Source organism: Hemicordylus capensis, chromosome 2 (assembly GCF_027244095.1).
Source record: "Hemicordylus capensis ecotype Gifberg chromosome 2, rHemCap1.1.pri, whole genome shotgun sequence".
In the NCBI taxonomy this organism is placed as follows: Eukaryota; Metazoa; Chordata; class Lepidosauria; order Squamata; family Cordylidae; genus Hemicordylus; species Hemicordylus capensis.
This window is the reverse complement of record NC_069658.1, coordinates 172,582,058-172,605,085: the sequence shown is the minus strand read 5'-3', so window position 1 is coordinate 172,605,085 and position 23,028 is coordinate 172,582,058. Positions and strand designations below refer to the sequence as shown.

The 23,028-nt window shown below is 45.7% G+C and overlaps 2 protein-coding genes and 1 long non-coding RNA gene across 5 annotated transcripts in view; 2 read left to right on the top strand and 1 right to left on the bottom strand.

The window, feature by feature from the left end:
* The window catches only part of SLC44A2 (solute carrier family 44 member 2), a 98,256-nt gene that overhangs the window by 50,913 nt on the left and 24,315 nt on the right, over positions 1-23,028 (top strand). For all 3 annotated transcript variants that reach the window (XM_053297530.1, XM_053297529.1, XM_053297531.1), the window contains exons 10-14: positions 6,246-6,358; positions 18,045-18,176; positions 18,473-18,572; positions 21,293-21,385; positions 21,543-21,627. In XM_053297530.1, the coding sequence (XP_053153505.1) occupies positions 6,246-6,358; positions 18,045-18,176; positions 18,473-18,572; positions 21,293-21,385; positions 21,543-21,627 (523 nt within the window). The remainder of the gene's footprint in view (positions 1-6,245; positions 6,359-18,044; positions 18,177-18,472; positions 18,573-21,292; positions 21,386-21,542; positions 21,628-23,028) is intronic.
* Positions 5,019-6,870, bottom strand: LOC128345505 (uncharacterized). Its single transcript, XR_008316499.1, has 2 exons — positions 6,481-6,870; positions 5,019-5,584 (listed from the first exon to the last, which is right to left on the bottom strand). It is a non-coding gene; the product is annotated as an uncharacterized LOC128345505 (long non-coding RNA).
* Positions 6,750-12,444, top strand: LOC128345502 (uncharacterized). Its single transcript, XM_053297528.1, has 3 exons — positions 6,750-6,816; positions 8,345-8,425; positions 9,741-12,444. Exon 3 carries the CDS (start codon positions 9,748-9,750, stop codon positions 11,965-11,967), a length of 2,220 nt encoding a protein of 739 aa, XP_053153503.1. The 5' UTR covers positions 6,750-6,816; positions 8,345-8,425; positions 9,741-9,747; the 3' UTR covers positions 11,968-12,444.

Here is a 23,028-nt window from a genome sequence, read left to right as displayed (position 1 = left end):
CGCTGAAGAGCACCTGAATGCTTGCAGGCAGAAGTTTCCAAGTTCCCTCCCTGGCATCTCCAAGACAGGGCTGAGAAAGACTCCTGCCTACAGTCTTGGATAAGCCGCTGCCAGTCTGTGTAGACAATACTGAGCTAGATGGACCAAATGGACTGACACTCCGTGTGCGTGTGTGTGCGCGCACACACACGTATTATGTATGAAAGAATAGTGCTAACTCTGTCATAGGAACATAGGAAACTGCCATATACTGAGTCAGACCATTGGTCTATCTAGCTCAGTATTGTCTTCACAGACTGGCAGCAGCTTCTCCTAGGTTGCAGGCAGGAATCTCTCTCAGCCCTATCTTGGAGAAGCCAGGGAGGGAACTTGGGAACTTCTGCCTGCAAGCATTCAGGGAGGGAGCTTGAAACCTTCTGCTCTTCCCAGAGCGGCTTCATCCCCTGAGGGTAATATCTTGCAGTGTTCACACATCAAGTCTCCCACTCAGATGCAACCAGGGCAGACCCTGCTTAGCTATGGGGACAAGTCATGCTTGCTACCAGAAGACCAACTCTCCTCTCCAAGGGCTCAGGATCATCTTAAGGCTTGTAGTAGACTATCTTCGATGTTTTGCAATTCCACACATCCCTCTGACAATTTCAGTGTTACGGAGACATATGTCTTCCACCATACTACTATGCTATACTTCCCTACCATCACCACTTAACTACACACCATGCAAGTGGTGAAAAGTAACATCATAAGAGGCTCTAAGGTAATTCTGGCACCTTTCTCAATTTTACTGATTTATTTTATACTGCTACTCATTAAAAAATCCCAAAGCAGTTTACAATATAACTTTAAAAATGCACAATTAAAATACAAAAAGTACAGATATAAAATATAAAACCTATATAAAACAGTAGCACTCAAAGCAGCAGCAGTAAAAACTATACTCTCATATTTACTTGTTTTCTAAAAACTGTGGAGGCTGAGGAGAGGATGCCAGCTGGGAGAGCATTCCAAAGCCTGGGGGCAATGACTGAGAAGGTATTTGAAATGACGCCTGGGGGATAGCTGACAGGAGCTGGACAGTATTTGGTTCTGCAAATGCTGTCCCTTAAGGTGCAAGGGTGTAAATGATTCAGATAAACCAGAAGGGGACAGAGTAGAACCAGTTAGAAAGCAGACAGCTAGTTGATCAAATGATTCCATGCTAGGAATAATTAGGAAGGGGATTGAAAATAAAAATGCTAATATTATAATGCCCTTATACAAATCTACGGTGCGGCTACATCTGGAGTACTTGGTACAGCTTTGGTCACCATATCTTAAGAAGGATATTGTAGAACTGGAAAAGGTGCAGAAGAGGGCAACCAAAATGATCAGGCGCCTAGAGCACCTTCCTTATGAGGCAAGACTACAACACCTGGGGCTCTTTACCTTGGAAAAGAGGCAACTAAAGGGAGACATGATCGAGGTGTATAACATTTTGCATGGAGTGGAGAGGGTGGACAGAGAGAAAAATTTATTCCCCTCTCACAACACTACAACCAGGGGTCACCCCATGAAACTGAAGGTTGGGGAATTTAGGACCGACAGGAGGAAGTACTTTTTCACACAGCACAGAATTAATCTGTGGAATTCTTTGCCATGGGATGTTGTGATGGCTTTAAAAGGAGCTTAGACAGATTTATGATGGACAGGTCTATCAATGGCTACTAGTCTGGTGGCTGTGGACCATCTCCAGCCTCAGAGGCATGATGCCTCTCAATACCAGTTGCAGGGGAGCAACAGCAGGAGAAAGGGCATCATGCACTTACCTCTTGCCTGTGGGCTCCCCAGAGGCATCTGGTTGGCCACTGTGTGAAACAGGATGCTGGACTAGATGGGCCTTGTGCCTGATCCAGCTGGGCTGTTCTTATGTTCTTAAATGGCCAAAATAAAGATTCAGCATATAGATTCTTATATGCCAATGCCAGAAGCCTCCAACCCAAGATGGGGGATCTGGAGTGCTTAGTTACTAATTAAAACATAGATATAGTGGGCACAATGGAAACATGGTGGAACAGTGAGAACCAGTGGGACATGGTTTTTCCTGGATTTAAACTCTATAGAAAGGACAGGGTGGGGCAAATTGGGGGTGGAGTACCACTGTACATTAAAGAAGGGATAGAATCTCTCAAGCTAGAAAACCTAGGAAGACCGGAGTCCTCCACATAAACTTTGTGTGTTTTATACAAGGCCTGAAAGGAATTGTGCTACTAGGGATGTGTTATCACCCTCCTGATCAAAACATGGACAGTGACTAGGAGTTGCAGAAGAAAATCGGAGGCATCAAAGAGAGACAGAGCTGTAAAAATAGGAGACTTCATTTACCCACACATAGACTGGGTAAATTCACAGTCAGGTAATGACAAAAAGGTTACATTCCCAGACATGCTGAATGACTGTGCCCTAGAACCATGGAACCAACCAGAGACTTAATCTTGGGTGGTGTACAGGACCTGGTACAAGATGTCAGTATGGTGGAACCAGTGTGGGGAACAGTGACCATAGCGTGACCAAATTCAGCATACATGCGAGGAGAGAATCAGCAAGGAAGTCACAGACACTTTGAATTATAGAAGAGGAAACTTCACTAAAATGAAGAGTTTGGTGAAAAGAAAACTGAAAGGGAAAATCAGGAGAGTCACTTTGCTCCAGAATGCATGGAGTTTATTTAAAACCACAATAATAGAAACCCATTTAGAATGTATACCAAAAAGGTGGAAAGGTACCACCAAATCTGGGAAGAGGCCAGCATGGCTAACAAAGTCAAGGGAGTTATAAAAGGGAAGAAGACTTCCTTCAGAAATTGGAAGGCCTGCCCAAATGAAGAGAACAGAGAGGAACACAAACTGGCAAAAGAAATGCAAGGAGACAATAAGGGAGGCGAAAAGAGAGTTTGAAGAACATTTAGCTAAACGTATCAAGGGGAATAACAAAAAAAACTTCTTTAAATATATCAGAAACAGGAAGCCTGCCAGGGAGGCGGATGGACTGTTAGATGATGAGGGAGTTAAAGGGATTTTTAAGGAGGATATGGAAATTGCAGAGAAGCTATACGAGTTCTTAGCATCTGTCTTTATGGCAGAGGATACTGAGAAAATACCTGTGCTTGAACTGAGCTTCTCAGGGACAGAGGCTAAAGAACTCAATCAGGTGATGAGGGACGATGTTCTAAACTGTCTGGAACAATTAATGAATTGCTAGGGCTGGCACCCAAGAATCCATAAAGAACTCAAATGTGAGACTGCTGACCTCCTTGCAAAAATATATAACTTATCCCTACCATCAGGCTCTATACTGGAGGACTGGAAAGTGGTCAATGTAACACCGATTTTCAAAAAGGGATGCAGGGGGATCTGGGAAATTGCAAGCTGGTTAGCTTAATGTCTGTTGTGGGCAGATTGATGGAAAGTATTATCAAGGATAAAATTGTTAAACATATAGAAGAACAGGCCCTGCTGAGGAAGAACCAGCATGGCTTCTGCAAAGGGAAATCTTGCCTCACTAACATTTCAGAGTTCTTTGAGAGCATCAACAGGTGTGTGGAAAAAGGTGATCCAGTTGACAGAATATACCTGGAATTTCAAAAAGCTTTTTACAAGGTTCCTCATCAAAGACTCCTGAGATAATTTAACAGTCATGGGACAGGTTCATGTGTGGATTGGTAACTGGTTGAAGGAGAGGAAACAGAGGGTAGGAATAAATGGATAGTTCCCTAAATGGAGGGAAGTAAGAAGTGGGGCTCCCCAGGAATCTGTACTGGGACCAGTGCTCTTTAACTTGTTCATAAATGATCTAGAAGTTGGGGGTAAGCAGTGAGGTGGCCAAATTTGAAGATGATACAAAAATATTTAGGGTTGTGAAATTTCAGAGAGATTGCGAGGAGCTCCAAAAGGTTCTCTCCAAACTGGGGGAGTGGGCAACAAGATAGCAAATGTGGTTCAATATTAACAAGTGTAAAGTGATGCATATTGGGGCAAAAAAACCCCCAACTTCACATATACAGTACACTGATGGGATCTGAGCTGTCAGTGACAGACCAGGAGAGGGATCTTGGGGTCATGTTGGACAGCTCATTGAAAGAGCTGACTCAATCTGCAGCAGCTGTGAAAAAGGCCAGTTCCATGGAAAGTGTTTGAAAATAAAACTGCTATTATAATGCCCTTATACAAAACCATGGTGCAGCCACATTTGGAGTACTGCATGCAGTTCTGCTCACCATATCTTAAGAAGGACATTGTAGAACTGGAAACGTGGAAAAAAGACATTGTAGAATTTGGTTGCAGAAGAAGGCAACCAAGATGATCAGGGGCCTAGAGCACCTTCCTTATGAGGCAAGGCTACAACCCCTGGGGCTTTTTAGTTTAGAAAAAAGACGACTGAGGGGGAAGACATGATAGAGGTCTATAAAATAATTTATGGTGTTTAGAGAGATAATTTTTTCTCCCTCTCACATAACACTGGAACCAGGGGTTATCCCTTGAAGCTGATTGCCAGAAATTTAGGACTGATAAAAGGAAATACTTTTTCACACAACATATAATCAACCTATGGAATTATCTGCCATAAGATGTGTTGATAACCAACAGCCTGGATGGCTTTAAGAGGGGTTTAAATAAATTCATGGAGGAAACATCTATCAATGGCTACTAGTCGGAGGGCTATAGTCCACATCTATTCTCAGAGGCAAGATACCTCTAAATACCAGTTGCAGGGGAGTAGCAGTAGGAGAGAGGGCATGCCCTCAGCTTTTTCTGTGGGTTTCCCAGAGGCATCTGGTGGACCACTGTATGAAACAGGATGCTGGACTAGATTGGCTTGATCCACACAGCTTTTCTTGTATTCTAAGGCCCTGTCCTGTGTGCTCAACAGCTGGGCCGAAACAGTTATTAATAGTCCATTGTTTGAGCTCAGTAGCACTAAATTAGATGCCTGCAAATAAGTTTTTTCTAATGTTTAAATCATTATCATATTCAATCCTAGCCTCCCTCTTTTAAAAAGCATCATTTATTTGTTACAGTTTTGTCCCATTCTTCCTTTTGGGATGTCTTGAAGCTTACAGGTCATTTTCTGCTCCCCTGACCCTTGTCCTTGCTACTTTCTTGACTTCCTAATCCACATAAAGTTCTGGAGTTTCCACAGCTTCCTTGACTATCCACTCTTCTTGCTAGCAGTTCATAGCTCCTCTTGTCCCTCAGCTCAGTGTGAAGATGTTTTCCCAATCCAAACGAAACTTTTAGTTCCTTCATTGAACCTGCACTGTTGGTCCACATTCTGTTATGTTCACTCTGAGCAGTTAAAATGTTTGCGAACATCCCATGGTAACACAGCAGTTCAGCCAGAGGCTGGGTGTCTTGCACAAGGTAGTTAAATAACAATGAACTCTCTCTCACTCACTCACTCACTCACTCACTTTCAATACAGCCAACAGGATATGCATGGAAATCCTATTGACCGCACAACACGGAGTGGCAATTTCCTCCTCTTTATGGCTTGTGTTTCTAGGGCACATCCTCTCCTACCACCAGACTACATCATCTTTATTCGGTCTCTGAGCAGCAAAATAGAAACAAACAAAACAACAGCATAATACAGAATAGGCATAAATTTCAGCTTGGTTGCCTGATGTCTTACCTACAGTAGATACCATCATCTGTCTAATTCTATTAGCTACCGCACAGAACTTTGCCACACAATGTGTAACATCAGAAACCTGGTCTGAGAGCAAATAAAAATATATATAGAAATCATCTGAATGGCCTGGAAAGTCACATAAATGTAGAGCAATAAGTGAAATTCAAAAATATTTATAAAATTTACAATATTATAGAACATGGGAGATTGACTCAACCATTCCATTGCCACATGGGCATAAATGCACTGCATAAGGGGCCTTTTAAAACACTCTCCAAAACTGCAGATGGAAACGCATAGTTCTTCTTGCTGTGCAATACCTAAAATCCTCTGCTTGATTTGGCTCACTCAACACCCCCCCCCCCGGTATTAATTTTGGGGGAAATCCATATCAATGTAATTTTCTTTCAGTTTGAGATCTCCAGCTAGACAGGAGGTCATCTGCCAGAACCAAGGGGATCAGTCCTTAGGAAATTTGTACTGGCTTCTCTCCCCCCATCCCCATTGGCCCTGCTTGTGGTGTTTGTTTGACAGTGCAAGAGCTACTTGAGAACTCCCCTCTTGTCTTCTATCTGCAGAGGTCTGGTGATTGCTATGGTGGTCAGTCTCATCTTTATTGTTCTGCTCCGGTTCCTGGCAGGGATCATGGTCTGGGTGATGATTGTGCTGGTAATCCTGGTGCTCGGATATGGTGAGTTTGGTTACACCAAGAATCTGGAGGTGGGGTAAAAACCTTCGCTCTCCCACAGAGGGTGTCTCTCATCTTATTTCCCACAAATGCTTGTTGTGCCTGGTGCTGATGGCATAACTTACTTGCTGTCACTCAGACCTAATGACCTTTCCAGAAGTCTCTTAGGCATGGCTTTGCTTGTAGATGCTAAAACTGGGGTGACTGCAGTGAAATTATTTTGGGATTGTGCCTCAGCTTAGAGATCCTCTACAAACATGTAAAATGGCTTCTTCTCGGTTGTTTGTTGCCAGGGACACCTCTGGTAGCTCCAAGGCAGGACAGTTTTGATTGGTTAAAGATTCTTGGCCACACCCCCTTGGTGCTAGGAGGATAAGCCCTCCCAGTTCTTTCTGTCCTCGCTCAGCTCCAGGCAGACCTTCCTTCAGCTCCGCGTTTTTTCCTTCCTGTCGGTCCTTTTCGTGAGTTTTTTCTCTCTCGTGTCTCCCGTTTCCACCTCCAACCTCTTCCTCGTGTTCCCTAACCAAAAAAAAAAAAGGCTGTTATCATTTGTTCCCTTCCCGTTCCCCCCCCCCTTGTATGGAGTGTGAGCGAAGGGGCAGGATAGTTCTAGTGCCTCGTGGACCCCGCCAACAGCCCTTTGGCCCAGGCACCTCAAGGCCACCAGAATTTGTGTGCCCAGAGGGAGCTAGAGCGCCCGTTCGGAAAGCTGGTTATCTGCCGCCCATAAAACTCTCGCCTCCCCTGCCGGTAGCCTCAGCGGCGGCGCTCTCCTGCAGCGTTTGTCTCCCCGCTCAGCCAGCGATCTAGGCGGCAGCAACCCTCCTCTCTATCGCTCCTACGGCCTCCAGCACGGCTGCGCTACCTGCGACGGCCACCTCAGAGCCGCCCGCGCCGCTCGCTGATCGGCCCCACACTGTCCTCCCGCCCTCGGGCTGCGAGACATGTGCTTCGGCGGCCAGGCGGGCGAATCAGGCACTCTCTTCAACAGACTGCCAGCAGATTTTCAGATTGCCTTGCCCAAACCCCCCTCCCTCCTCACTGGAAATACGGGAGATAGGCTTAAGGCACGATCGAGAACGGGCTGCAGAGAAGGTAAAAATGGCGCGAAAAGAGGGGGCGGTGGCCATTTTGGAAATCTCTAATCAGCACGCGGCAGAGGCCTTGTGTGTAAATTCTCCTGTTCGTGAGGCACCTGGAGAGCCTTCAGACTCTGTTCATGTTAATTTGGGGCTCCCTGGTTCATCAGGCACTGCTGTACCATTAGCCCCCAAAACTCAAATAACCATCCCAAAATCAGTGCCCCCCGAATGGCAAGCCTGGTTCAAGAATGCAATTATAGAAACAGTTTACCAGTTAAAGCCTACCAAACCAAAGAAAAAATACAAAAAGAGGAAGCAGGTCTCCTCCTCCTCCGAGACGCCCTCCTCATCAGATGATAGCCCCACGCCTAAAAAGGCAAAGGCCAAAAAGAAGCACCTCAAGCCTAAAAGGGCACAAAAGACGAAACACACGCCTTCCTCACCACATTCCTCAGAGGCCTCTGAGCATAACTCGGGGGATCCCACCCCGTTCAATCCTAGGCCAGTTAAGCCAAACCTACCTGACGTGTCTGACTCTGATGCAGGAAATAGCCCCTCTAATCCGGGAGGGCTACCACAGGACCCCGACCCCACAGACAGGGAGAAAGGGGAATGGTCCGGTGGGGAGGACATTGAGGCTACTTCGGTCTCTCAGAGACTATTTGTGGCAGAGGACTATAATCCACTAATGACTCGTATTTTAAAAACCATAGGGCTCCATCAGGGCGCTCCTCCCGAGGCCTCCATGTCTGAGAAGGGAGAAGTGGTCTTTCCCAGGGCAAAGCCTAGAGACATTCTGCTACCTTTCCCTGGATTATTCACAGAGGTGGTAAAGCAGGAATGGCTACTCCCTGCTGCCAACAGGAAGCCTATGTCAGTAACTAACCACTTCTATTCCTACCAGCAGGAACCGTCTGACCTGCTCAAGACTCCTTGTGCCGATGCCCCCATCGCCCAGCTGGTCTCCAACTCGTTGGTCCCCCGGATGGTGAGGTAACTCTAAAGGACCCAGCTGATAAGAAAGCTGAGCTGGCCTTTAAGAGAACGCACGACAATTCCTCATTGTCCACCAGAGCGGCCACCGCTGCTTCTATGGCAGCAAGAGCTTCTCTTCTTTGGCTGGATGACCTACTTAATAACACTCCTTCTGATCCAGTTAAACTAAGGCAGCAGCTAGTTAAGGTACAGAAGGCTCAGGCTTTTATAGCCGATGCCACCCTAGATTCAGTTAGGTTCTCCTCCAGAGTTGCCGCCGCCTCTGTATTGGGCCGCCGCCACCTCTGGCTAAAGAACTGGTCAGTTGACAATACCTCTAAGAGCAACCTGACCGATGTGCCTTACGATGCGACTAAATTGTTTGGTGAGGCCGCCCTTAAGGACGTCCTCGTGGAGTCCCACGATAAACGCAAAACCATGCCGTCTTCCGGCCGAAAGGCCGAACGCGCATTCAAAAAGAACTTTTCTCCTCAGTTCTTTCGGGGTTTCCGCCCCTTTAGGGGCAGGGACAGGGACACTAGGTACCAGCAAGGCTCCTGGGGGCGCCAACGCTCCTCTTATAGGGGCAGGCAGTTCTTCAAACCCCAGCCCTCTACTTCAAAGCAAAAGTCAAACCAATGGCACCCTACAGGGCTCCCTGGGGGGGCGCCTGGGCCGCTTCTTCCCCATCTGGGAGTCCTCAGTAACCGACAATTGGGTCCTCCAGGTCATCCGTGTGGGGTACAAAATAGAACTGGTCGCCTTCCCCCCCCCCCCGAGGTTCCTCCCAACTCCGAGGTCTCGGTCTGCTCTCAAGCACTCAGAGATGTCTCAGGCGATCTCCCACCTTCTGGACATCGGAGCAATAGAGCTGGTCCCCCCTGCACAGGAGGGGAGAGGTGTCTATTCTATTTTGTTCACCGTCCCCAAAAGGGACGGATCCCGACGCGCCGTTCTGGACTTAAAATATGTCGTCAAGTGGGTACGGCGAGAGCGTTTTCGCATGGACACCCTACGATCCATTACGGAGGCCCTGCATCAGCTGGATCTCCTAATGTCGGTCGACCTCAAGGAGGCATACCTCCATATCCCAATCTATCAAGAGAGCAGACAGCTTCTGCGCTTCAAGTATTCGGTCCTTCATTACCAGTACACAGCCCTTCCTTTCAGCCTTGCGTCCGCCCCCAGAGTCTTCACAAAGGTCCTGGCTCCTCTGGTGGCACACCTTCGACTACAAGGGGTCCGGCTCATGGCGTATCTCGACGATCTGTTTCTACACTCGTCTTCGTACCCAGAAGCCCACCAACACCTCTCATTAACTCTTTCAGAGCTGGAATGCCACGGCTTCATTGTCAACAAAGAAAAGAGCCAACTCGCCCCATCTCACCAACTTCGCCACCTGGGGGTACTCATCGATACAGAGAAGGATTGCCTCTTCCTTCCTCAGGACCGCTTCACGACGATCAGGGAGGAGATACAGTGTGCGCTGCAGTCTCCGTTTCCTTGCCTCCTGTCTCTGGCACGAATTCTGGGTCTAATGGTGGCCACCATAGACGTAGTCGCATGGGCCAGGCTCCACTACAGGCCACTTCAGTGGTTCCTGCTTCCCCACCAGCGTTCCATCGCCCGGCGGAAGCTGAGGCTATCCCCCACTGTCAGGTCGTCCCTCCACTGGTGGCTGGCCCCAGCACACCTCCTCTGGGGGAGGGAGTTCCTGGACTCCCCCAAAGTCATAGTAACAACGGATGCCAGCAACAGGGGTTGGGGCACCCACTGCCTCACCCTGACAGCCCAGGGCCATTGGACGGCCACGGAGAGGAAACACAGTATCAACTGGCGGGAACTCCAGGCCATCCGCCTGGCACTCCTCACCTTCCACTCAACAATTTGCAAGAGGCATGTGTTGGTAAAAACCGACAACACCACCGCAAAGGCCCACATAAATCGACAGGGGGGCACCCGCTCATTCTCCCTTCACCAGGAAGTGCTCCTTCTACTCTCCTGGGCGGACTGGGAGCTGGAATCCCTGACAGCTCATCATGTGAAGGGAGATCTCAACATTCTGGCAGACTGGCTCAGCAGGGAAGACGTGCAACCAGGGAAGTGGTCTCTTCATCCGGCCACGTTTCAACAAATCACGGACAGGATGGGGACCCCAGTAATCGACCTCTTCGCATCTCCCCTGAATGCCCAGTTGCCCCGATTCATGACCCGTTTTCCGTGTCGGTTGGCAACAGCGACGGACGCCCTATCAACGGACTGGCCGAGGGGTTTGCTGTACGCCTATCCACCGACCCCTCTAATCTCCAGAGTCCTGAGGAGGATACGACTCCTGCGGGCCCAAACCATCCTGATAGCTCCATTTTGGCCTCGGCGCCCCTGGTTTCCAGAGCTACTACACCTCTCCAAGGAACCGCCGTGGGAACTGCCAATGCGTCCCGATCTGCTCTCACAAGGCCCAGTACTTCACCCCAATCCAGGGTGGTTAAGGCTTGCCGCCTGGAAACTGAGCGGCGAGCTCTGAGGCAGTTCGGTTATTCTAACAGAGTTGTGGCCACCATGCTGGCGTCCTGCAGGCCTTCCACCAACCGCATCTACCAGTCCACTTGGAGGGCATTCCTACGCTGGTCATCCCGCCACTCCATTCCCAGGGGCAATGCCAATCTACGTCACCTCCTTCTGTTTCTGCAAGAGGGTTTGGAAAAGGGTCTGCGCCCAAACACTCTGAAACGCCAGGCAGCCTCTTTAGTTGGCTTGATTTCGGGGGGAAAGTCGGACTCTTGGAAGACCTACCCGCACCTCAAGCGTTTTCTTCGAGGCGCGACCTTGCTATCCCCTCCGACAGTACACCGCTTCCCGTCCTGGGATCTCCACGTGGTGTTAAAGGCGCTACAGAAACCTCCCTTTGAGCCTGTGGCCAGTATTCCCCTCAGGATTCTCTCGTTCAAACTTGCCTTTTTGGTAGCAGTGACATCAGCTAGGCATATCTCAGAACTAAGGGCCCTCTCCATCCACAAGTCCTTCTGCATCTTTTCCAAGGAGGCAGTCAGACTGATTCCGGACCCCTTTGTCAGACCTAAGGTGGCGTCGGTCTTCCATCAGTCCCAGGACGTGTTCCTCCCCTCATTCTGTCCGCATCCTAAGCATGAGAGGGAAAGGCTGTGGCATAATCTAGACGTTTGTCGCTGCCTCAAAAAATACATCACGCACACGTCCACCTTCCGAACTTCGGACAAAATGTTTGTCTCCTTCCATCCCAGATCCATGGGCTCGGCCGTTTCAGCTCCTACGATCGCCCACTGGATTCGGGCATGCATCAAGCTGGCATACGAGGTACAGCGTCTCTCTCCTCCTTCAGGCGTCTCGGCGCACTCCACCAGAGCGGTGGCTACCTCAGCAGCGTTCTCCACAAATGCACCAGTACAGGACATCTGTCGAGCTGCTACTTGGTCCACGCCTTCCACATTCACCAGGCACTATAAAATTGAGACCCACGCCGACCTTCAGGCAGCATTTGGCAGAAGGGTGCTTCAGCGGGTCCTTCCCCAGGAGTAGGCCAGAGCGCACCCGCCCGTGTGTTGGCCAGCTGTGGTATGTCCCAGAGGTGTCCCTGGCAACAAACAACCGAGAAAGGAGCATTGGTTCCACTTACCGTGAAGGCTTCTTCTGGTTGGTTGTTGCCAGGGACACCTCGACCCACCCAGTTTGGCGCTCCTGGCCTCTCCTGTTGGGGGTTCCCTCTCGGGCCTCATCCTGGGGTATACAGATTGCCTGTCTCCCCAGTTAGGTCCTTCCAGTCGTTTTTCCCCTGTTCCTGTTTTGTTGTGTAATTTCTCTGACTGTATTGTTGTTTTATGACCAATTATTACTTGAGCTGTATTTTCTCTCGGCCAAAAGAACTGGGAGGGCTTATCCTCCTAGCACCAAGGGGGTGTGGCCAAGAATCTTTAACCAATCAAAACTGTCCTGCCTTGGAGCTAGTGAAAGAGGATAACCCAGAGGTGTCCCTGGCAACAACCAACCAGAAGAAGCCTTCACGGTAAGTGGAACCAATGCTCCTTTCTCCCCAAGCACGTTTTAGCTGCTGTAGAAGCTTTGGAAACTGGCATAGTACAGGATCAATGTCTATAGTAACATTCTCTCTTGAGGAAAAGGAAAGGCAAGTTTGCTCAGCTGAACAACTCAATTGTTAGTTATATGATCTGCAGAAGCCATTGTTTCTGTACAGCTGGTAGCCTATTACTGTTACATGTAAATTTCACAGTCTCCTTAAGTTCTGTGCCAAACTTGCAGCTCTTTCAAAGACAAGGCTGGAGTCTGCTGTGGAAGAACTCTGAAGGAGCAATATTTACACAAAACTCAAGAGCATGGCTGCTCTCCAGGAATTGTGCTTCTGTTTGGATCAGTCACAGAAACAGAACTCTCTTCATGAATAAACTGGGCACCATAATAGTTGCTGCTAATGGTAGTCAAGATTGGGCCAGTTCAGGCAAATACTTTAGTGTTATGTGCCTGGTGATGATTATTTTGGGCAGTTTTTCTAGTTAATGTAGCATGGGGTCATAGCCCTGTGGTGGGATTCCTGATGCCCCTCCAGTTTTTCCTCCAAGGAAGGAGATTCTATAGCCTTGTGTGATGGATTACTCTGTAATTTTCTAGAGATCTACCCTCAGTAGAGAGATTGCCCTGAACCCAATTTAGGAGTACACCATACTTCAGATTAGGCTGCCATTAGTTGAAGACTGATACCGAAGACTGAAGCCACCAGGCTCAGACATGGCTTCAGCACCCTAGAACTGCCTGGCTTGAGACTTACAGGCACTGTACAGTCAAAGTCCACACAACCAAGCTCTAGAAAAACATATATTGATCTAAAAACTACTCATCAGTAGCACATGACCTTATGAGGCCCATGGGGAAGAATCCCCCCCCCCTTTTTGGCAAGTAAGAACCTCCAGAACCTTTAAACCAGACTGAATCCACTTCTAAGTATATGAAATGTATTACGGAATGAGAGTGGCACACAGAACAAGAAATGGGGGAAATGGGAGTAAACTTACGTATGCTGATCATAATCCATTAATAATTAGATTGAATAGAAATGGAAGTAGGCTGAGAAGGTGGAGACTGAACAATCTTCTGTTACTGCAAGAAGGAGTTAAGGTTAAGTATCAAGATGAATTAAAGAGTTCTTTCCAAAGAAACACGACATCAGAAGTCTCACTATTTTCAGTTTGGGAGTCCAGTAAAGCCTTTATGAGAGGGTTGCTCATTTCGATGGCTTCGAGGAGAAAGAAGGACTTGCAAAAACAGAAGGTGTCTTTACTAAAGGAGTTGAATTGTTTAGAAACTACTCATAAGAAAGATCCCTCAAAGGATATATGGCAAAGTATAAAGGAGCTTCGTAAACAAATTGATCTTATAGACACAAAAGAGACACATAAGAACGTAATCTTTGCAAAACACAAACATTTTGAGAAGGGCAACAAGCCTGATAAATTACTGGCGTACCAACTGAGAAAAGAACAAGAGAAGAGAGTTATTACTTCTATGTGGAATGGAGAAGAGTTTGTTTCCAACACGGATGGGATGATAGACCAGTTTACAGAATATTATACAAAATTATATAGAAAAGAAAGGTTGGATTCGGAGGAGTTCTCACGGTCTGTGGAAGATTTACAAATTTCAGAATTCACTAACAGAAAGAATTGCTTAACAAACCAATTTCTGAGGAGGAAACAGGCAATACGGCGCTTAAAAAATAATTCTCTAGGCCCGGATGGTTTTGCCTCTGTCTACTATAAATACTTTCAAGAAATATTTATTAGCCCACTGACCCAGGTTATGAACAAGATACTACATTGTCATATGTTGCCCTCCTCTTGGCAAGAAGCATTTCTCTCTTATCCATAAGGAAGGGAATGATCCAACCCGCCCAGAATCGTATAGACCAATTCTTTTAAACATGGACTACAAACTCTTTGTGGCGATTTTAGCAGGAAAACTGAAGGGTTTTTTGACTGATACAATACACTCTGACCAAACAGGATTTATACCAAAGAGGTATATGAAAGATAATCTGAGATTTGTATTGAATGCAATAGAGGACATCTCGAGAAAGAAGAGTAAAACAGCAATGAATTTTTTGGATATGGAGAAAGCCTTTGACAATTTGGATTGGCCTTTTCTGTTGAAGGTTTTAGAGAGGATGAATTGCGGGACTAATTTTCTTTCATGGATTCAAAGCATTTATCAGGAGCAATCGGCGAAGATAATAGTGAATGGGACGTTATCCAAAAAATGTATTATTCAGAAGGGTACTAGACAAGGATGCCCTCTCTCTCCATTGTTGTTTATCTTAGCTCTTGAACCTTTGGCAAAGAAGATTCAACAGGAGAAAAAGATTTATGGAATCAAGATGGCGAACCAAGAACATAAAATAAAACTGTACACGGATGACGTGGCTCTCAAAATTACTCAACCAAAAGAATCCTTAGATTCAATTCTGGAGCATATAAAGCAATACAGTAGAATTTTAGGATACAAAATTAATAAAAATAAAACACAGGTGATTACTTGGAATCTGTCAGTTAAAGAATTATTGTTTTTGAAAGAAAAGACTGGCTTTCAAACAGCAAAACCGGTTAAATACTTGTGGATTAATTTAACCAGGAATAAGAAATATTCTTGTTCAAGAATCATTACTTACCAGTGTGGAAACCTATTTTAGCTGACCTAAACAGGTGGAAAAAATTTAATCTTCCTTGGTTGGGAAGATAGCATCTGTTAAAATGAATATTTTACCAAGAATAAACTTTTTATTTCAAATGATCCTGGTTAAGATTGAAGATAACACGTTGAATATATGGCAGAAGGACATAAACTCCTTTATTTTGGCTTATTAAAAAACCAAGAATTAGATTTAGGATAATGCAAGATGCAAAAGAAAGAGGAGGATTGGCAGTGCCTAACTTGAAATTATATCATCATGCCAGTTGTTTGACATGGATTTCGGATTGGATTAAAGAACCATACGGCTCAATGAAGGATATGGAGGGGTCAGATCTTTCAGATGGGTTACATAAGTATTTATGGACATGTTAACATTAAAAGAAATGAATACCATACAATTAGAAACAGCTTGCTAAGTGTTTGGGACAAATATAAGAAAAGGATGTCTGGACCTATCTCTTTTGGCATCTACTTTAAATATACCTTTTTATGATGAAGAAAAATCTAATAAGTTTGATCTTTGGAGAGAGAAGGCATATAACATGCAAAGTTTAACTACTGGAAAAACAAAACTTAAATCTGTTCAGATTCTTACGCAAGAATGGTCTGAGGAACCTTCTTGGTTCTATACTTACAAATTAGTTCTATAGTGCAAAAGGAAATACAAAGACAAGGCGGTAAACTTTGAGATCTAATGGAATTTGAAGTGCTAATAACTAAAAATGCAGATCATCTACTGGGATTGATTTACAAGTTACTCCTGAAATATGACTCGGAGACAGAACAAGTAAAAGACAGCATGATAAAGTGGGTGCAAAATTTTAACAGGACAATTGACATGTAACAATGGGAGTATCAATGGAAAGTCAATATTAAATTTACAGCAAATAGTACCTTAAGGGAAAACTGGTACAAAATGTATTTCCTTTGGTACATTACTCCCATGAAGCTTGCAAAGATGGACAGTAATTACTCTGGAGTTTGTTGGAAATGTAATACCCACACAGGGTCATTCTATCATATGTGGTGGACTTGCAGTAAAGCACAACAATTTTGGAAGAAAATTCACTCCAAGATGCAAGAAACTTTAAAGATAAACATTCTTTACTTACCTGAATCCTTTCTTTTAAATATGACTAAACCTTACATACCTACTAAATATACAGAGTTGTTCTTAATACATGATTACTGCAGCCAGGATTCTTTATGTGACTAACTGGAGATTACAAATTGCCCTGACCTTGGATGAATGGCTATTAAAGTTATGGGAATATGCCTCTGTGGCTAAGATTACAACTTATCTAAGGAACAGTTCAGATGAATTATTTGCTCTAACTTGGGAACCTTTTATAAATTTTAATATAGCATATGGCCAAAATCCTCACCCAAGATTTGGTTTTTCTTGATTGATTGACTAATTTGTTGTTTTTCTATCTCTGCAATATCTGATGTGAGGGAGACAGTTGGCAAGGGAGGAAAGTTGAATCTTGGATTGTTGCTTATAATTGGATTGTTACTGATAATTTCTGGAAGCTCAAGAGATGTATACATGCTATTTTTATTTCTCAATAAACAAAAATGATTTATAATAAAACAGTAGCATAAGACAGAAATAAAAACAGTAGTATATGTTTTTTTAAAAAGAACAACAAACGACCAAATCTAGTGTGACCACCAACATGTGTTGGACCCGAAACTACTGGGGAAAGGTGCATAGTTATCATGGCCATTATGAATTCCTGGACTGCCCCTGACAACGTGGTCCCGAGTAAACACTGAAGTCACACACACACCCCATTCTCCTGGGTGACTCCCAACACCAGCTGCGCCACAAATCTGTCAGCTTGGTTAGGGAGTCTGTTGGGCAGTGGGGTGATCAGTAACCCAGCAGAAGTCCCAATCTATCCCTAGTCCCAAGACATGTGTACACACAATCAGTATAGGCAGGTTCAATAACAGGGATCCTGATAAGGGAGATATCTTTATAGACACATCCTCTCACTTGCTCCACAACAGAGTACCCTGTAGAAGAAGCTGGGGCCAGACTGGGCCACCAGCCTCCCCCAACCATGTATCTGTAATTCATAGCAGATTGGCACCCTCATCCACAATCAAATCATGGATAATTTCTGATATATTTTGGACTGACCTGGCATTGCAGAGAAACAAGTTGAGGTTTTGTGGGTGCGTGGATGGGTGGTACTGTTACCCAGTCAAATTGCTGACAGGGCAGCTGGAAGGGGAAACAACTATTAGGTTTCTGATTTCCCTTCCCCTGTAATGGCCTGCTGACCTCCCAATGCCTTTTCTTCTCTTCCCCACCACCACTGAAATAATTGCCCCTAACTGAGAACCCACACCCTCATTTCTCCATCTTCAGATAAGCCTAGACACATTTCAGCCAACATAACTTAGCAAGATAGGCAATCTCATTACCAGCCACATATATTCACTAAAACAAATGTGAGCTGTCCCAGCCCTCAGTCCTACCACCAAAAGCCAGCCCTTTGTATCCAAAATCAAATCAAAGCTTAGATAAAATGAGCTGAGTAGTGTGGTGCTGCTACCCTCTAAGCCAGGGGTGTCAAACTGCAGCCCTTCAGCTGTTGTTGACCTACGACTCCCATCATCCCTGTCTACTGGTCACTGTGAGTAGGGATGATGGGAGTTGTAGGCCAAATCCAGCTGGAGGGCTGCAGTTTTGACATCCCCACCCAAAGCCTTTGCTATGGTCAGTGTTTCTGAACTTGGGTCTATGGAGCATAAACATTCCTATTCGCAAGTTTTGGACTGTGATCTGAACTTGGTAGCTTCCAGCCATTAAGTATATTGGGTGTGGGTAGTGAGCCAAGAATGTTGATGGTAGTTTTCTCTGTCACTCTGCTGCCTCCACTTTGCAGGAATCTTTCATTGCTACATGGAATATGCCTATCTGAAAGGACAAGCTGGGTCCGACGTCTCTCTGAAGGACCTTGGGTTCCAGACAGATCTCCGTGTCTATCTCCACCTGAAGCAAACCTGGCTGGCTTTCAGTAAGCCCTGCTCTGTTTCACCCTTGTGACCCTTGGTGTTTTGTTATCAAGCCTTCCTGTGTAAAGTTAAAATGCCAGGAGGAGGAAGATCCTCCTCCTTTTACATAAAGTTAAAATGCCAGAATCTCCTCAGGCCTCCATATAGACACAGGCTGTGAGTTGCTCCTAGCATCTTTGAGCAACACTCATTTGGGGGTTTTCTTGGTGGAACCAGAGTAGTGAGGGGCTCATGGTACAGCTCACTTTCTTCAGAATTCTTTCTCACCTCACCTCCCTTCCTTTTTTTTTGTCCACAGTGATCATCTTGTGCATTGTGGAAGTTATCATCATCCTTTTGCTCATTTTCTTGCGCAAGAGGATCCTCATTGCTATTGCATTGATCAAGGAAGCCAGCAGGTGAGGCTGACATGGAATGTGCCGAATGGATCCCCTTGTAAGAATGATACAATCCCACTCCATCCTTCCAAGAGTTGCAGTTTCCCAGAGGAGGTTTGCTGTTCCACCTGATTCTGCTGCGGCTGGAAAATCCAGGTGGTCAAAGAGGCAATGAGAACAACTCTAGAATTCAGAGGAACTACTTCTCTCTTCCCATCTAGGAATAGCTGGCTGGGGGAATGGACCAATTCGCCGCCAATCAGTTGGATGTGACCAACTCGCCACAGGGACAACTCGCAGCAGGGAACAACGCAACTCCCCCCTGCAAGTCCTTCCTGTCACTTTGGCTTTCGATCCGGAGGGGACAAGCGGGAGGGAGGTGAGAGGAAGCTAAATTTCCACCTACCACCCACCAAAGCATATCTTTTATATTCTGCAGTGGAAGGAAGAATCTCTCTGCATTCCTACCTGTGGAGTTGTGCCTCATGAGAAGTGAAATGTCATGTGCGAAGCCTGCACCAGAGCTTTAGAGCAGGCGAGCTGCCATTTTCCTCCTCTGGAGAAGTGACAAAAATGCAATAGTAAAATATAAAAAAGTTTATTAAGCTATTTGATAATTGTTTGCTATGGCACGCAAGTATTCTATGTGGCTTCTATTGCCATAATCTGACACAATCTTTGAAATATGCTCATCTGCTTTGCGGTATTTCTTCAACTTGACTGGAAGACTGTGGCCTGAAACGAGCTGTTCATAATAGACGTCTCTGCCCTTCTGTACCTTTCTGAGCCAATCAATGTACGTCCAGATCGTAGAATGGCACATTCCAAGTTTGGCTCGGAGTTGACGATGAGCAGCTTTGGCATGGTTGTTGGTCCGATCCTCGGCACTCAGTGTTCTGCTGAACAGATTTCACATTGGTGGAGGAAACAGAGGAGACAGCCTACCATGTTCTCTTCTACCTGGATAATGTAATCATCATATTATCTCACAGCATATTCGAATATTGCATATCCTCCCCACCTGACATTTCACTTCTCATGAGGCACAACTCCACAGGTAGGAATGCAGAGAGATTCTTCCTTCCACTGCAGAATGTGAAAGACATGCTTTGGTGGGTGGTAGGTGGAAACTGACTGGGCAACATTGACTGACATTTCAGTAGTGAGGGACAGTCTAACACCACACCAAATACAAGCATGTTTTGACAATTGTCTGGTTTTTCTGAAACCCCACAGTGTCCCAACAAGAGGCTGTGTTCTATATAAAATCTCAGGAAATGTTGAGCCATTCTAATAAAAAGGCATCACATTGGAAAATGGCCTAGTAACTTCCAAAGCTTGGCCCAAAGGGCACACTACCCTCTGGAAGCAAGTCCAGATGTAGGTAGAGCGCTGGAGTTTCTGGAAAATAGAAAGCAAAGCATGAGGTATAAATACAAAGTATCCATCTGTGGAGGAAATCCAGATACATTGGGATCTATTAATATCCCTGGGATACACGAGAGGTGTTTGCTTTAATAAGAGAACTCAGCAGGAAGGTCTGCTTCTGCTTTGGGGAGACCCGCAAAGGGGCAATATGAGGAGGAAAATGGCAACTCGCCTGCTCTAAAGCTCTGGTGCAGGATTCGCACCCGACATTTCACTTCTCATGAGGCACAACCCCACAATAGGAATGCAGAGAGATTCTTCCTTCCACTGCAGAACATGAAAGATATGCTTTGGTGGGTGGTAGGTGGAAATTTAGCTTCCTCTCGCTTCCCTCCCGCTTGTTCTCTCCGGATCGAAAGCCAAAGTGACAGGATGGGCTTGTTGGGGTGGGGAGAGTTGTGTTGTTCCCTGCAGCGAGTTGGCCATAGCGAGTTGTCATAACCCCCTGACTGGACTGTCCATCTCAAAGATAACATTCTTTCTCTTAGGGGTGTGCACAAAACTGGCTTGCCCGGTTCAGTTCAAGTCTGGACCAGACTCAAACCTAACTGGGTATGTTTGGTTTGGGGCCTCCAAACATACCTCCGGCTCGGCTCAAATTCGAGCCATTCAGGGGTTGTAAGTTTACATTTAAAACAAAAAACAAAAATACAACTTTTTACACTTTCAGCCGAGTCTGGATTGGTGGCGGCCGTGGGGGCACAGCCATGCAGAGGCCCATTGGGCATACGCAGTGGCCTCCAAATTGGCCACCACCACCGGAGGAAGGGCCAAAATGGCCCCCAAATGGGCCGAACCAGCCCTTTTTAGAATGGGAGAAGGCCGGTGAGGGGAGGGGGAGATGACAAAGACCCCACCGTGGCTGTCGACCAGGACCTGGTGGTGAGTGTAAAAAGTTATTTTTTAAAAAAATTAAGCTTACAATCCTCAAGCTAGCTGGGAGGAGTTCAGATCGAGGTCGAGCTGAACTGGGACTGGACCGGTTCAAAGGCAAGCCCTTGAGCCGGCCTGGTTTGATGGCAAACTGGCTTGACCTTGAGCCAATTCGCACATCACTACCTATTCATTCTCTCTCTCACTCTTTCATTTGAAAGGAATTATGGAATAGCTGTGTGCAGCAGAAGTATGAGATTAGATACAATGTACAAAGTGGAGTGGAATCTGATAATTATTCTATGTGTGGCAGGAGTCCAATCCATAATGGGTCTAGGAGGAGTGCTTTGCTGTAGCTGGATAAGATGAGGTCTTCGGACTAACTAACGTGTGCACTCTCTCTTTCCTGTTTTCTCTCCCCCACCCCATCTCCTTGACAGGGCCATTGGTTACATCATGACATCCCTGCTGTTTCCCCTCTGCACGTTCTTCCTGGTGTGTCTCTGCATTGCTTACTGGGCCAGCACGGCTGTGTATCCTTCTTCAGTATTTCTCTCTCTCTTTCTCAGACAAGTGGGTCATGGGGGTGGGGGTGGGAGTGGGAATGGGAATGCCCGCAAACTGCCTGCTTCTCAGGCAGGAATGGGCTGTACAAGTTTCTACAAAGCTGAGTCCCTTGACTGCTTCCAGTTTCTTGTCTACATCTAATGAAGCAGTCTACAAAGTGTTTAACGAGACTCAGTGCACTTATGCTGGGATTACCTGCGACCCAGAGGTGAGGAACCATCTAAAATAGTCACAAATGGAACTTAAATTTATTGATTAATGGTCAAAATCTTGAGAAGCAACAGCTGAATGCAGTGGTCTGCCTCTTTTTGGGGTGAGCTATGGGAAGCATGTGACAGGAGTGTCCTGAGGGTCCTGTGGTGGCTGCCCTGAAGAGTTTGACCCAAGCACCTCCCCTGAGTCATCCTATGATCTCTGCCATTGGAAGGTGGGCTTTTGAGGGGAGGTACACTTGTACTCCCTTCCTCTGGAAGATCATGGAGGCATGTGGCGGCGGCACTTGGGGAGCTTTAAGGGTGGCTTGATGTTCATGTGTTGTCAGTGGGGCAACTTTTGTATGTAGACCGGAAACTGCAATTGGTACAGAATGCGGCAGCCAGGTTGGGGGTCATCTCGGAGAGACCATATTGCTCCTATACTCAAAGAGATGCACTGGCTCCAGTTTCTGGGCAAAATACAAGGTGCTGGTTAAAATCTATAAAGCTGTAAACAGCTTAGGTCCTGGGTAACTTATTTAGATATTGATCCTTGAAATAAAGACCTATAAGAGTCACTTAAAGGCACCTCCTCTAGTTGGTCTCTTTTCTTGACTTTTATTTATCTGTCTTTCTGTCTTACAAATTTATATTCTATCTCTGAGCGGTTTTATGTTGTAAACATTAAAATAATCTTAAAACAATTTAAAATACAAATAGGGAGGCCAAGTTTGCAGATGACAACAAATTAGGGTGGTGAAATACAAAATGGATTGTGAGGAGCTCTAAAAGAATATCTCCAAACTGGGGAGTAGGCAAAAAAATGGCCAATGAGGTTCAATGTTAGCAAGTACAAAATGTTGCATATTGGGGCAAAAAAAACCCAACTTCACATATACGCTGATGGGATCTGAGCTGTCAGTGACTGACCAGGATTGGGATTTTGGGCTTGTGGTGGACAGCTCATTGAAAGTGTTGATTCAGTGTGTGGCAGCTGTGAAAAAGGGCAATTCCATGCTTAGAGTAATTAGAAAGGGGATTGAAAATAGAACTGCTAATTTCATAATGCCCTTATATAAATCTATAGCGTGGCCCCATTTGGAGTACTGTGTACAGTTCTGGTCACCATACTTCAAAAAGGACATTATATAACTGGAAAAAGTGCAGAAGAGGGCTACCAAGATGATCAGGGGCCTAGAGCATCTTCTTTTCAAGGCAAGACTGTAACACCTGGGGCCTTTTAGTTTAGAAAAAATACGACTGAGTGGAGATATTATTTATTTATTATTTATTTTATTTTATTTTACATTACAGAGGTCTATAAATATATGGATGGTGTGGAGAGAATGGACAGATAATTTTTCTTTCTCTCCCTACTCTCATAACACTAGTACCAGGGGTCATCCCATGAAATC

Bases quoted from the DNA above. Each gene is read 5' to 3' on its own strand.
- LOC128345502 (XM_053297528.1), top strand. From the start codon at position 9,748: ATGCCACGGCTTCATTGTCAACAAAGAAAAGAGCCAACTCGCCCCATC.